Source organism: Podarcis filfolensis (genome assembly GCF_964270895.1).
Source record: "Podarcis filfolensis genome assembly, chromosome: 3".
In the NCBI taxonomy this organism is placed as follows: Eukaryota; Metazoa; Chordata; class Lepidosauria; order Squamata; family Lacertidae; genus Podarcis; species Podarcis filfolensis.
Window position 1 is genome coordinate 22903526 of NC_139606.1, and position 15494 is coordinate 22919019.

General features: G+C 42.4%; 1 protein-coding gene across 1 annotated transcript; it reads left to right on the plus strand.

The window, feature by feature from the left end:
• The first annotated feature begins 80 nt into the window (after positions 1 to 80).
• Positions 81 to 11516, plus strand: LOC310759761 (glutathione S-transferase-like). The gene is made up of 7 exons (XM_083607460.1): positions 81 to 301; positions 4535 to 4691; positions 6596 to 6647; positions 7866 to 7998; positions 8631 to 8772; positions 9286 to 9417; positions 10505 to 11516. Exons 2-7 carry the CDS (start codon positions 4605 to 4607, stop codon positions 10625 to 10627), a joined length of 669 nt encoding a protein of 222 aa, XP_083463586.1. The 5' UTR covers positions 81 to 301; positions 4535 to 4604; the 3' UTR covers positions 10628 to 11516.
• Positions 11517 to 15494: the final 3978 nt, after the last annotated feature.

Consider the following 15494-nt stretch of genomic DNA (forward strand, 5'->3'; position numbering starts at 1 on the left):
CGGAGCCACGCCTCAGGAATTTTATAGGACTTCTGTACAGCTGAGTCCTGACGCTGCAGAGATTTCCTCCTCCCCGTCTGCAAGGGTGGGCGAGAGAGACTCAAGTGTCAGAAAGTTGTGGGCAACTCAGGCAAAGCTGATTGGATCTGTGCAGCAGGCGTTGTGCTTTTGGCACAGGATAACCCCCTACCCCCGTGCAAATCTTCAGAGAAGGTGGAACAAAAACCAAAACCAAACCAAACAAAGCCTTTTGAAGCTCAGTTTCTTTGCCTAGACCCTGGAAGGGGATTCAGGTTTGGAGGTTAGTACTAGAAAATGTGAAGTGTTTTGCTTTCTGCACTCAGCTATGTGGGAAGTAATTTAAACCAGGGAGAAGTGCAGCAAAGGTGACAGATTTGCATTTTTTTAAAAAATCCACTTTAGGAGACATTAGCTGCAGTAGAGATGAGCAAAGGAGAACAAGGGCTTTTTTTTTTCTTTTCGAAAGCAGGACGGTGGGATTTTAAAGCGTGGAGGGAAAGAAAAGGAAAGCAGAGTGCAGAAACTACAGTACAGTGGGTGGAAGGGAAGTCAAAACAAGAAGCTTGGAAGTAACAGTTCAGGATCAGACGCTGCTTTCCTGCCATGTAAACGAGGGCTGGAGGGGCGGGGAAATGGGGCCAGTAGTTCAGCTGTTTAAAATAAACTTGACATCTGCCAAAGTTTGCATGTTGCTAGCTTGCTGTGCTGGGGAAAGGGGAAAGAGGGATTTTAGAGAGTCGAGAAGTAGAATCTAAAAAGGTGAAAGCAAATGTTAGCAAGAATTAAAACTAGCTGGATAAGCAAATTGGATAGGCAGCTTTGATAGGGAATATATCGTGGCTGGGAAATAACTGCAAACTTAGACGTTGGATCACCGGAGTTTCTTTTACTGAGCTGTGAAGGGTGTTGGGAGGGGCAGAGAGGGGAAAAAAGAGGAACAGAGAAGAAGCTGGATAAAGTAAGCAAGGTCCACTATTCTGGGGTTTTGTGGTATGTTGCAGGGAAGAAAGTGAGGCGGGCTTCGCAGAGATTTGATTGGAACAATTTACCAACTGCTACAAGAACAAGCTGACAATAGTAATATGCATATTACTATTGTACATATTGTACATATTTTATGGGCTAATAGCCGTAAATAAATAAATAAATAAATAAATAAATAAATATGCCAAGAGAGAGGGGGAGCGGTTAGGGACGACTTTTTCCTGGAAACCGTTTGGGGAGTCTCAGATGGCTGCTAGGAGGAGGAGGGGAAATTTTCCTTCCATGACCCTTAAGGAAACCAATTGTTTCAGAAGTTCTATTTGCTGTTTTTAATTTCTTCTCAAATTAGGAAGTGCGCAGTTTTCAATTCACACATACATATTACCAAATGGATAGTTCTGTCCAAGCTACAAATCTATGGGGAAAGAATGTGTTCCCTCCCTTTATGTTTTTTTTTTAAATCCTCTCTTACAAACACCTTTCAGTGTGGTGTAGCGATTGAAGTGTTGGACTAGGACCTGGGAGACAAGAGACCCCTCCAGACTGCTGGTGGTTTTTTGTGGCTGTATTCTGCAGCATGTTCTGACACAATAATAGTGCATTCGGGTTGGGTTTATTCAGCTTGAGTTTGTTCTGCAAGGTTTCCCCAGTGCTCCCACATTATTGCTGTCCAGAGGGGCTATAGTCACCACAACTATAGCCCCCCCCCCGGCTAGCTGTAATAAACTGAGGTGTCTAGACCACTTCCAACAAGAATGGCAAGTGCTCTTTTGAACCCAAAGCAGAAAACACGAAGGACCAAACACATTGAACACACTCAGCCAGCAGGTTGCGGGGAAACGAAAGGGGAATGTATCAAGACAGTATTCTGCATATTCACATTGCAACCCATGCAGTATATATGCACATCTGATATGAGTCAGAGAAGTCAGGTTACAGAACCTAGCTGATTTCGTAAGCGGACACCTCCTTGTTACATAAGTTGGCTCAAACATTTCTAAATGGATTACAAGCCCTGCTGCACAGCAAACGGCAAGAACAACAAAATGCTGAAACTGTAGTGAACCGGGAGGGGTTCAAGATTGAATGAAAGCTGAATGAACAGGCATGCTATATCAAATGACAATCCCTAGTTTATAGGGCCTTGGGCACATTTTGCTCCATCTTCCATGTGGCAGCCCTTCAGGTATTTGAAGGGCTCTCAGTCTTCTCTTTTCCAGGCTAAACATACCTAGCTCTCTCAACTGTTCCTCATAAGCAGGCATAGGCAAACTTGGCCCTCCAGATGTTTTGGGACTACAACGCCCATCATCCCCGACCACTGGTCCTGTTAGCTAGGGATGATGGGAGTTGTAGTCCCAAAACATCTGGAGGGCTGAGTTTGCCTATGCCTGCTCATAAGGCTTCCTTTCTAGATCCTGTATCAACTTGTCCACCCTCCTCTGCACACGTTTCAGCTTGTCAATAACCTTCTTAAACTGTGGTGTCCATAACTGGATACAGTACTCCAGGATACAAGGCAGAGGAGAGTAGTACTATTATAGGACATCAAGTGACCATTAAAGGCACAGCTACAGGAGCAAATGGAGGTGTATAAAATTATGATAGACATATATAAAATTATGCATGGTGTAGAGAAAGTGGATAGAGGAGTCACACACACACACACACACTCATAATGCTGGAACTTGAGGACATTCAATGAAGCTGAAGACTGGGAGAGTTCCAAGCCAGGTCTCCCAGCTGGAAAGGGTCCATAATTAGGCCACAAAGCAGTCCAGGTACTGGACACCCAGCTAGTAATTCAGGCAAGGTCAAGGTCAAGAGACAGTCCAAGGTCAGGTCACACAGAGGCAATAGTTCAGGCAATGTAATAAGCAAAGGTGAGCTCAAGAGGAATTCCACAGCCTGATCACACAGAGGTAATTCTACCTCCACTGTCATAGGCAGCCTGTTTCTGAATACCAGTTACTGGAAACAATACAAGGGGAGAGTACTGTTTTTCCCCAGGTTCTGCTTGCAAGCTTCTCATAGACATCTGGCTAGCCGCTGTAGAACAAGATACTGGCCATTGACCTAATCCAGCAGAACTCTTTTTGTGTTCAGTTCAGAAGTTGGCAGCTCTGGTTGCAACAGCTATCACTATCAAATGGTTCAGGGTACGTAAACCCGTACTTAAGGTAAATGGTTAACTTAATTGCAAGGTCATGCTGCAGCATACTAAAATCCAGATTGTATTTAACAGATCATCATCACCATTATTATTTCTTTATTGCATTTATTTACCGCCCTATACCTGGAGGTCTCGGGGCAGTTCATCATCAACTGCAAGCCTCTGAGATCAATTCTGGCCCTCTCAGAGAGGGAGCAGCTATAAGAACTTGGGTTGGTGGCATAGTTCACTCTGTGTATCTGATCTGAGAGAAAGATCCAAACTCAACAAAGAAACTGCTGAGAAGCAGAGAGGGTCTGGGATAGCTCAGTGGGTAGAGCATGAGGCTCTAAATCTCAGGGTTATGGGTTCCAGACTCATGTTGGGCAAAAGATTCCTGCATTTTAGGGGGCTGGACTAGATGATCCTAGTGGTCCCTTCCAATTCTAAGATTCTATGATTCTATGTGTGCTTGTTCAACAGATCAGTTTTACGCTGCTCAGATCTGCGCAGTCATACATCCCCATTCTATTTCCAAGGCCTGAAAGATAGATAACTGTACGCTTTGTGCCTTTAACAACTGTATGAGAGGTGGAAATTCAACAGATAAAACTGTCGCCCAGCACAAAGTCAGAGCAGTCTACCTGCTGAACGATGGGAGACGGAGTTGAAGTGCATGATCATTAAAAGCTGAGCTTAACAATGAGGAGCATGTCTTACCCTTGATGCAATCACACTGAGGCTCTGAGTTTAGGAAAGACAGGTTTATTAAAGGAAATACCGTATTTTTTGCTCTATAAGACTCACTTTTTCCCTCCTAAAAAGTAAGGGGAAATGTGTGTGCGTCTTATGGAGTGAATGCAGGCTGCGCAGCTATACCAGAAGCCAGAACAGCAAGAGGGATTACTGCTTTCGCTGCGCAGCGATCCCTCTTGCTGTTCTGGCTTCTGAGATTCAGAATATTTTTTCCCTTGTTTTCCTCCTCCAAAAACTAGGTGCGTCTTGTGGACTGGTGCGTCTTATAGAGCGAAAAATACTTGATAGAAAAGATCCTAGTTTTAGCTAACTAAAGTGGAGGGAGAAAAAGAGCGCCATGCCTGCTCTTTGTTCTCAGCAAGAGAAACATAACAATGTCTCCTCTCTCAAGATAAGAGTGGGGGCCATAGGAAATGAGGTCAGCTAGAGTGAGTGCATCAGTCTAGCACCTGAGGAAAGGTCAGCACATGTTAAAGTACAATCTAGGAAGCCATGAGGTTTCTTCTCTATCTTCTTTCTCCCCGTGCAGACCCACCAGCCTCCAATACAACCAGAGTTGTATCCCAACACTTCCAACGTTCTGTCTGTTTGATCCCCAGTTTTCTGTATCTTCCATTTTAGGACAGTCCATAACATTGTTCTACTGCGAAACCCAGTTGTGCAGTACTTGACAAAGTAGAAGGCTGAAAAGATGGCTGGGAAACCCAAGTTGCACTATGTCCGAGGGAGAGGGAAGATGGAATCTATACGCTGGCTCCTTGCAGCAGCTGGAGTGGAGGTTTGTGTGACCATAAAAGCTGGGAGGCAATGCTGGATGAATGAACTAGCAATAGTTAAGATGAATGGCCTCTTTTGCACACACAGCTGAATATATGTGCAGTATGTTGTGCTATCAACACAATTCTCTCTGTATGTTTGTGTGTCTGTATACACAAACACATACACTTCTACTGCAACTCAGGAGAATGTTTTAAGCATCTTATGAAGTGGACTGTAGTCCATGAAAAATTATGCCATACTAAAATTATTATTATTATTATTATTATTATTATTATTATTAGTTGTTGTTGTTGTTTATATGCCGATCATCTGACTGGGTTGCCCCAGCCACTCTAGGCAGCTTTAAGATGCCACAAGACTCTGATGTTAATCTAGGGTTGCCATATCTTGAAGAGCAAAAAGGAGGACAGCCCGAGCCACTGCCAGTCTGAGTTGGGGCTGTTGCCATACCCATGCACCTCTTAGTCCTCAGCTCAGGCTGGCAGCGGCCACAGCATGCAGAGCAGTCCAAGCCCAAGCCTTCTTCCACCCAAAACTCGGACATTTCCTGTAAAATGTAAAAATCCGCCTGGACAGGCATGTCGGCCCTCCAAAAGAGGACATGTCCAGGTTTCCCCAGACGTATGGCAACCCTAGCTGCATAGGAAAATCTCTATCCCAAGTAATAAAACTATTTGGCTGCCAATTCAAGGGACAGTTGTTTGTTTTCAGTCATACAGCGCAATCCTATACATGTTGACTTAAATGGGAATCCCAATGAGTTTGGTGGGCTGTACTCCCAGGCAAGTGAATATAGGTCATCTAATCAGCCATATAGTTCAGAGAAATGCATGCAGACCTGTTGAATAGGATCCAAAATGCAGCAGTCTGATTGGTCCTAGAACAATAGGATTCAGAATGCAGCAGTCTGATTGGTCCACAGGAGCCACCCAATCCATCTCCAGGTGAAAGTGAATCCACAACCTGATTGGCCTACAGGAGAATCCCGGAATTAGCCAATCACGTGGGGCCCATTGTGTAAATAATGTATATAAAGCAGACATTCTGGGGGAACTTCTATTCCTCCTCACCACTATGAGCTGAATAAAGAGCATGAAATCCACTCTCGACTCCGAGTATATTTCAAAAACAGAGAACCTGTGGGTGTATTTTAGAATATATAAAAATTTATTTTTGGCATAATAGAAAATGCTATATGTAAGAGAGAGGGATCCCACTCTCCAGCTACAGAGGGAAGGCCAAGACAAATGTGTCTCTGGGAATGATTCAGAATCTTCAACATGATCTCATTTCAGTGGGTTGGACGGTTTGTCTTTTGAAGTCCTTTCAAGCAATAGAATCATATGAATGGTGTGGCACGCTGAAAATAAACATAGGAAAGAAACTCTGCATTGTATACTGACCAAGCACATGATTTCTACCAAGACAAAGGGGCCCTTTTCATCCCAACCATCCATTTTGTAATATGAATCAATACGAGGATACAGCAGTGAGGCAGGGGAAAAGGAATTTAATGGCTGTATTTTTTTTTTATTTTTTTGGATTTGATATCCCGCCTTTCACTCCCCTTCAGGAGTCTCAAAGTGGCTAACAATCTCCTTTCCCTTCCTCCCCCACAACAAACACTCTGTGAGGTGAGTGGGGCTGAGAGACTTCAAAGAAGTGTGACTGGCCCAAGGTCACCCAGCAGCTGCATGTGGAGGAGCGGAGACGCGAACCCGGTTCCCCAGATTACGTGACTACCACTCCTAACCACTACACCACACATTTTGCAGGTTTTCAAAACAGTCCCCCAAGCTCCAGGTGCTTTTAAAATCAAGGAAAATGACAAGCATCTATTTCTCTCAAAACAATTACGACATGAAAAGCAAACATGATTCTGTTTGTTCTGCTCTGTTTCAGTTTGAAGAACAATTTATTGAAACAAATGAAGACTTGGAAAAATTACGGAAGAGTAAGTCTATGGGTGAAGGTATTCTCTACATGGGACTGATTCTTTAAATGAAAACCTCAGAGACCACTTAGTGTTGGGATCCACATCAGAGTCTACAAATACTGTTATTTTCATGGGTAAAAAAAAAATGGTTTGGTTTTCGCTTGCACAGGAAAAACACAAAGGAATTTGGATTTGGGGATGTCATAGAATTTCAACAGAAATGGAAGTGGGAGCAGAAATTGCCAGCTTGGAGTATTTACCCATGTCCAGAATGGAAATCAATCCGCTTAATATGACTGGGATTCACTGTTGTTTCTTTCTGTCCGCAAATGACACATAATTGATATTTATTTATTTCCCGCCCGTTCTTCACCTTATGGCCCCAAAGAGGGGGTTGCAATATTAAAACACAACATTGAAAACAGTTTGAAAGTACTTACAAATGCCCCATTTGTGTTGAGTTTAGGTTGCACCAAAATGAATGGGATGACGTAACGTAACACCAATGTAAGCTATGTAACTAATTCTGTAAGTTACATAATTTTATCACAGTGGGAAAGTAATGGATTGCTGATGAATGATCCTGCGTGAGAGGCAGGGAAAGGAGGGTCCCCAGGTGAGAGATGGGATGGTCCATCCACTTTTGTGTGAGATAAAGATTAAGATCCACCTAAAGAGGGCTTTGTATTCTTTCTTTCTTTCTTTCTTTCTTTCTTTCTTTCTTTCTTTCTTTCTTTCTTTCTTTCTCTTTTTTCTTTCTTTCTTTCTCTCTCTCTCTCTTTCTTCCTTTCTCTTTCTTTCTTTCTCTTTCTTTCTTTCTTTCTTTCTTTCTTTCTTTCTTTTTCTTTCTTTGTCTTTGTCTTTGTCATTTTGTTTTCCTTTTGCTTCCTCTTTTTTATTAGTTTGCTTTTTATTGTATTGTATCTCGAAAATTTTCAACAAAAAATCTTTTTAAAACCCATTACAATGGAGAGAGAAATGAATGATGAATAGGAACAGTGTATGGAATGAATACAGGCTGGAATGGAAAATGATGTCTTTTTGCATCTCTATTTGAATCATAGAAACCAATGGGGAGCCACATTTTCCTAAAGAAAGCTGCTCTACCGAGATGTGATCCTTATTAGAGACTGCAATACTTCAGTTTTAACTTTCAAAGAAGGCAGGCTGAAACAATCTGAAATACTAAGTTTGTGAGAACTGAATCATTCACCCCCATCTTTTTCTCCTTTAAAGATGGACAGCTCCTGTTTCAGCAAGTGCCCATGGTGGAAATAGATGGCATGAAGATGGTGCAGACGCGAGCTATTCTCAACTACATCGCAGCAAAGCACAACCTCTACGGGAAGGACCTGAAGGAGAGAGCACTGTACTTATGAACATGTAGAATTCACTCTAGGTTTATTTTTGAATAGAAAGCCAGCTCTTGACAGAAGCTGAAAACACGGAATGTCTGCCCTGAACTGCAAACATTCAATCATCTTTCTGTTTATGCATCTCTATATTCCCAGAGCTATATGTCACAATGTGATTCTTACAAGAACATTTAGACTAAAGCTCCTTGGGGAGGGAAACTGCCTAATAACATGATAATACCAAACACATCATGCACCATGCCTGCTAACCTTCCATACATGTGTAAAAGATCCCACCATGCATGCTGGGTTGCAACTGACTGGTTGCACAAATCTATGTCCTTCCACATGGCTGCTGAAATGTATTAGAGCTGGTCATGATTTTTCACCTGCATATAAATTTAGGAATGGTGAAAGTCACATAAGTAATTATATATATTTTTCTGTTTGGATAAACAGCATCATTGAATCTGTTTCTATTTTTTATTTACTGTATGCATTATATGGTTAATGTATTGCTAATTTTGGAATGTATCATATGCTGTAATTATATTTTGATTTTCTTGTACTTTGATTGACAGCAACAACAACAACAAGAAGAAGAAACATAAAAAATGAAAGTAACTGTGCTGATGGCTTCTTTCAGGATTGACATGTACGTGGAAGGAACAACTGATCTGATGGGGATGATAATGACGCTCCCTTTCCAGCCCCCTGAGAACAAAGAAAAGCAGACCAGCCTAATTTTTGAGAGGGCCACAACCAGATACTTCCCAGTTTATGAAAAGGTAAGGGATTGTCAGGTAGCAACATAGAATATGCAGTTCGATCTTAACTGCTGAAGGTGTATGGGGAGAACCATCTATAGCAGTAGCAAAATTCTGCAGCAGCACTTAAATGTGGAATAATAAACCTACAAGTCTACCAACATTTCTTTTTGGACTACAACTCTCCTAATTCCTGACCATTGGCCATGCTGGCTATGGCTGATGGGAGCTGGAGTCCAGCAAATATGTGGTTTCCCACTCCCGATGTCAAGTTCCAATGCTACCGAGCAGAGGATCACAGCAATGAGGGCCTTTCGGTGTTATTCAATGGGATACATGCAGGTGTGTAAAATGTATATTTGAACGAAAAAGCCAAGTGGCTACTCTCATGGGACAGTCCCTGCCTGTCTCTCAGCCTTACATGTCTGAAACACAAAAGAAGCAGAAATAATCCACAAGGAGCCTCTGTTGCCCAGTCTGAGCCAGGGGTCTACAAACCCTCAACACTGACTTATATTTCTTTGTATGCCACAGGTTCTAAAAGATCATGGACAAGATTTCCTTGTTGGTGGGAAGTTCAGCTGGGCAGATGTCCATCTGCTTGAAGCTATTCTGATGGTCGAAGAGATGAAGCCTGATGTTCTTTCTGCCTTTCCTCTGCTTCAAGTGAGTGAACTAGGACATGTTCTGAGAAATGAGATGGAACGGAAACTGTAAGACTGTGTGTATTCACAGAGTGCAAATACAGCAACTGGATAAACTTCAGTCATAGGAGTGTGCCGCACTTAGCATCTATATGATGGTGATTATGGTGGTGTATGAGAGCAAGTCCAAGTGGCCATCTGGGGGATATGTCTTATGTCCTTATGTCAGGTATCTGGAAGTTTCTGTGGAGCAGGCATCTAGACTTCTGCATCTACTTTGCTTGATGGTAAAAGTGCTTCGTCTCCTGGCTAGAATTGCCTTAGTTTGATGCATTACAAGACAACCTGACCAAAAAAGGCTCACCGGATTATAAAGCTGGGGGGGGGCCTTGTAGAAAGACTATAAAGTTCAGATTTCACATGTGGATTCAACACCATGGGACCACAGATCTTTTTCCATAGATGCATTCTTCCACTCATGTTTATAATTATCTCTGAATACTTTTACAATGCTTGTAAAAATATGCCCCTGCTTATTATTAAGCAGATTGGTTGCTTTTCAAAACTCGCATGTCATAATAGTGCTTAAAACTTTATTTCAACCACTCAGAATTTGACAATCAAAGAATTCCATTTTCAGTACAGTCATACCTCGGGTTAAATACGCTTCAGGATAAGTATTTTCAGGTTGCGCTCCACAGCGACCCGGAATGAACGGAGCACGTTACTTCTGGGTTTTGCCGCTTGCATATGCGCAGACGCGCATGCACGGAAGCTGCGAAACGCGACACGCGCATGCGCAGACGTGCTGTTGCGTCTTACTTTCTGTTCAGGATGCGAACGGGGCTCTGGAACAGAGCCCGTTCGCATCCCGAGGTACCACTGTACATGTCTAGAAACAACAGCAATAATAATGCATGTGGAAACATATAACATTTTCAAAACCCCTGCCCAAAGTTCACAATGATTCAAAAGGAAAATGGAATGGGGAGGGAAGAGGGAAGCAAACATTTGAAGCTGATGGATGGGGTCTTTTTCTCAAATGTAAGCCCATCTATGTTGGGAAGTTTTTCCTTATTCTTAGAGGAGATTCTTGTTTTTTCATCTAGGCCTTCAAGACAAGAGTAAGCAACATCCCCACAATTAAGAAATTCTTGCAGCCTGGCAGCCAGAGGAAGCCCCCATTTGATGAAAAGTATATTGTACAGATCAGGAAGATTTTCAACTTCTGAGCACTTCAGCTACGACAATCACTGCAAACAGTGGCCTTATTTTTCTTGATTTATACTGCTTCTCCACATACACCTTCGCTAACTTTTTGTCAGCCACCTTGATATTTTATTACAAATTCTGTGAAAAGTTACTCCCACATCTAACTCAACTTTTAAATCCATTCTGGTAAGGGGGCATGCTTTCAGAAACCTGGCATAATCATGGGTAATAATAATGTCCAAACCAGTTTGGGATAAGAAAATGATGGGGTTATATAGACCCTTCATGCCGCTCAATCCAGACTAAAAGTATGTTCTTTCAGTATTAGCTCAGAGATATAACTTGCTGGTGGCAAAAGTAGTTCAATTACATTAATCAGGATTTATGCTAAACATGTGGGGAGTCTATGATTTTGATGCTTGAGAACCCAGGTAGATCCAAACAAGGTCTTAAAATTGAATTACAACATTTTGCATGAATTTCAGGGCTGTGTGCTAATTTTGAGAAATCAGTTGTTGTGTACTATAATATCAACCCCAACATCCAGTTAGATTTATGCAAATTACTCAGAAGCCTTTTGATTTTTATGCATTCATATACCGAAAAAATTGAATAAAATGTTTAAATTACATTTTTGTCCATTGTTGGAAAACATTGCCAGGGTCAACAAACAACTGGTTATGTGCCACTTAGAATGTCTTCAGATGAGCAGCAGCAGGAGAAATGTAGAAATCATGTCAAAGGCAGTCATATGTACTGTTAGTGATTATTACTATGTTACTAAATTATCCTTTGTCTTCCTTGCCCTATGACACAAATCTATTCAGGCACTGAATTTGTTACTATGTAGTAACTCAATCATTAACAAGGATAATTGCCTTAACAATTAAAATGCATTTCTTTCTTTTCTGTTGAGCTGTATTTATTACGACTGTTTGCTAGCATGCATCTCTCTGTGAAACATGGATTTTAGGAGGAAATCCTACTCATTTCACGTAAGCATGCTTAGATCTCAACCCAGATGGTTTTCCTCCCAACTTTCCATGATCTTACACGCTTCAGTATGTGCTGATCACAGATTTCGGTTCCGACTCCAACTTGGCATTTTAGAAAATGGCCTGTCTCAAGTGCAAAGTGATTTGGAAGCTGCCCAATTCAGCTAGAGAATCAAAGTCCACACTGGAATAGAAAAGCTGTGTTCATCTCCCTTCCACCCACAGTTCAAAGGAAACCTGCAAGTCACAGCCAGCAGAGTCAATTTGGCCAGTGGTCAGAAATGATGAGAATACAAAGCTGTGCAAGGCTCTGGTGAGTGCAGGGGAGCTGAGCTCCATACAAGAAGGGGCAGCCCCTGTGGGAATGTTTAGGGATGGAGGTGAGGATATATTGTCTAAGGTATCCTATCCCAACTAGTCTTTACAAGTTCAACAAAATCAGCAGAGTTAACATTCCCCTTTCTTAAACACACACACAGCAGATAGCTTGCTCAGACTCCTTAGAGTCTCTGTAAATATTTCCTGGTATTTCCCCCATTTAATTCTCCCTAAAATAAGTTGCTACACAGTCTTCTGTAAAGCATAAAATGTTTACTCACAAGTAATCATCTGTTCACACAAAGGTTCCCAGACGTAAAAGGTTAGAACATAGTTTAAATGTGGTGACTATCTCCTTATGGGAGAAAGCCCCCTTTTTCTTCTCTTGGCCTGGAGCTAAGGGTGCATCTTAGTAGTGCTGTTGTTAAGATGGCATCGATAAAGACGAGAGAGACAAGATGGTCGCCAGCCTGTGGTTCTGGTTCTTTCTACTTCAGGAGAGGCCACGTCCATCTCAAGTTGTACATAGGAAGTTTCGTCTCAGTCCTGGAAAGCAGGAAGTTCCGGCTGGAGGACTGAGAGAACCTTCATGTCTACTCTACCCATGTTGTGTTTGACTGCACCTGATTCTTACATCTCACAGCCCCATCAATGAGTGCTGCCAAATGAGAAACATTGCCCATGTGCCAGCTTCTGATGGGCACCTCCAAGATCCCTACTCGTCTTTCTTAGGGTTCTTTATATTTGAAGGGCTTGAACTGGTCAGTCCCTTGAATAGAACAGGGAAGCCTAGCCCATGTGGCTGATGGTCAGAGATCATAGAATCATAGAATCATAGAGTTGGAAGAGACCACAAGGGCCATCGAGTCCAACCCCCTGCCAAGCAGGAAACACCATCAGAGCACTCCTGACATATGGTTGTCAAGCCTCTGCTTAAAGACCTCCAAAGAAGGAGACTCCACCACACTCCTTGGCAGCAAATTCCACTGTCAAACAGCTCTTACTGTCAGGAAGATGTTAAGAGCTGATGTACAGAGAGCCACAGGTTCCCCAGCCCCTCAAAACAGAGGACTATTCTCAGCAATGGGTACATGACCACCACTCACCTCTCTGCAAAAAGGGCCTGAGGACGAGTGTTACACTTGTGATGCAAAACTTTCACGTCTCCCATGCCTTTAAAAGTTTTAATCGGTAGATTTGCCTTAGAAGTAGAATATTGTAAAGAAAAGTGCTTTCTTTTTGTCCCACATTTATTTGTTTTCCAAAGTTGCCATGGGCACTTAACAAGGAACTAATCTGTTTAAAACAACAGTATTATACCAGGGTAAGCAGTCACTGAGCCACTCCTTGGGTTTGTTTTTCACCCTCCAGCCAAATAGATGATACAGTATGAGAACTGAAATATTCACAAAGCAAATGATTACTGCTCTGATCATTTCAGAGAAGTACTATAATAATCCCTGTAATGGAATATACTTGCTTTAGACTACTAAACTAGAGAATCCCAATTCTCAGCCTTGTTAATTTGTCAGCCTTGTGTCATCAAACAAGACTGGGCCTGCATTTAACCTGTGTTTATCCTTTCCCCCACTTACCCAGAGCATTAGGAGGTTCCAATTTATGCTGCTTCTTTATCTTGGTAACTCCCCAGGGTTTACTGTTTAAAGGGGTGAAAGAATTCTGTGAATTCTAACCAGCATTTCGGTAATGAAACATGCCGAAATTCAATCTCAGTTTGAAAACTCTATCCTGGAATTACCTCAGCCACTCAGCCAGAGTTGGCAACCTTACACATGACCTACAATAATACTGTCGGCTTGGAATGTTTGAGTAGGTTGCAAACTTTATAAATACAAGAAATAAAAGTATTGATGTGTGATTTCTGTGCCTATGGCCCTCCAGAAGTTGTCAGACTGTAACGCCCCTCATCTCTGTTCATTGGCCATGCTGGATGGGGGTTGATAGTATTTGGAGTCTGACAACATGTGGAAGGCCACAGGCTTCACACCCCGATTTAGAGCCATAAATCTTCCTATTGGGAGTTTGGCACATGGCTTAATAGGACCACATGAGCTAACTCCACCTGCAGCACGGACATGTTCCATGGACATGCTCCCCGCCTTGTGTGCATTCAGTATAATGCATGGAATACGCCTGCTTACATTATTAAATATGTGGCCTTCAACAGCTGCAAAATTCACTATGAGGTAATGGAAAACTGTAGCTGCTGAAGTTCTGTCTGTGGGAAAATGACTGGGTGCTCTGCCAGACTTTAGTGGCTGACCCTATCTATAGTTCTAGTTACAGGTAGGTAGCCATGTTGGTCTGCCGTAGTCGAAACAAAATAAAAAAATTCCTTCCAGTAGCACCTTAGAGACCAACTAAGTTTTTTATTGGTGTGAGTATTTGTGTGCATGCACACTGTGTATCTGAAGAAGTGTGCATGCACACGAAAGCTCATACCAATAACAAACTTAGTTGGTCTCTAAGGTGCTACTGGAAGGAATTTTTTTACTTTGTTTTCACCCTATCCAGTTAGTTTGTTGTCTTTTTTTAAAAAAAAGTTGCAAAACTCACTGCATGAATTAATTATCAACTTTTCTGGCCTTGGAGATACAATGAGTACAACTCAGCAGTTTAATAGCTGGTTTAAAATTAAGCTGTTGAACAAATGCAGAAAGGACTGTCTTACTGTTGTTTATCGATTCTGGAGATTAATCTGGGGGCACTTACACACACAAGAGAGAGAGAGTGAGAGAAAGAGGAAGAGAGAGAGAGCGAGAGAGAGAGAAAGAAACAGGCAAAGCTCATGTCTGGTGACCACTATAAATAGCTCTGTGTGTCATTGTGCCACTGTAAATTGTCATGCCGACGTAGTGAACATGGGAGGTAAATAGCATTTAGATGACTGAGCCTCCTCAGGCAGCCTTCCTATACTTATCAGGAGCAAGTCCCATTGAACCCAATGGGCTTCTGACCAAGTAGAGTGAAGAAATTAACATGCTCCGCCATTTTGTGTTTAGATGCTACAAAACGGTTGCATTTGGTTTCAGAGGCCTGCACTGCACAGTCTGGGCAAAGGTTCACAGAATGTTAAAGGGACACAGGGGGACATTTTGCAGGGGGGGCACCAAATGATCAGCCTAGCAACCTGGCACTTATGTAACCAAGTGTCTGACTGGGTGAAAGGTTGGGATGATTGTGCGGGTGGGGGGAGGAGGGAGAGAATGAACATAGTGTGTCTAAGTCAAGCAAGGAAACAGGGTGGTTAATTGTTAAAGAAACACAAGAGGGAAAGGAATTGCACAATTCCTTTCAGATCATAATCTGAGTACTGTATAGGTGTTTGGACTGCAGAATTAAGTTTCACCCTGGAGCAGAAATTTAGCTGCGACACTGGACAGTGTTGGAGAGAATAATATGTCTCCCTATTGCTCTGAGGTCAGCTGTTGCAGCAGAGCAAAATCAGGACTGGGCTCATGACAAACAGGGAGAAGGGAGTTAAGGCTTCATCCCATGTTGAAAGAAGGAAGCATCTTTTGGCAGGTGGCAGTGGGTTTCCATCAAGACTCAG

Coding starts and splice junctions, on each gene's coding strand:
- LOC310759761 (XM_083607460.1), top strand. CDS start 4,605: ATGGCTGGGAAACCCAAGTTGCACTATGTCCGAGGGAGAGGGAAGATG. Junction 4,692..6,595: donor TTGCAGCAGCTGGAGTGGAG/GTTTGTGTGACC, acceptor GCTCTGTTTCAG/TTTGAAGAACAATTTATTGA. Junction 6,648..7,865: donor CTTGGAAAAATTACGGAAGA/GTAAGTCTATGG, acceptor TCTCCTTTAAAG/ATGGACAGCTCCTGTTTCAG.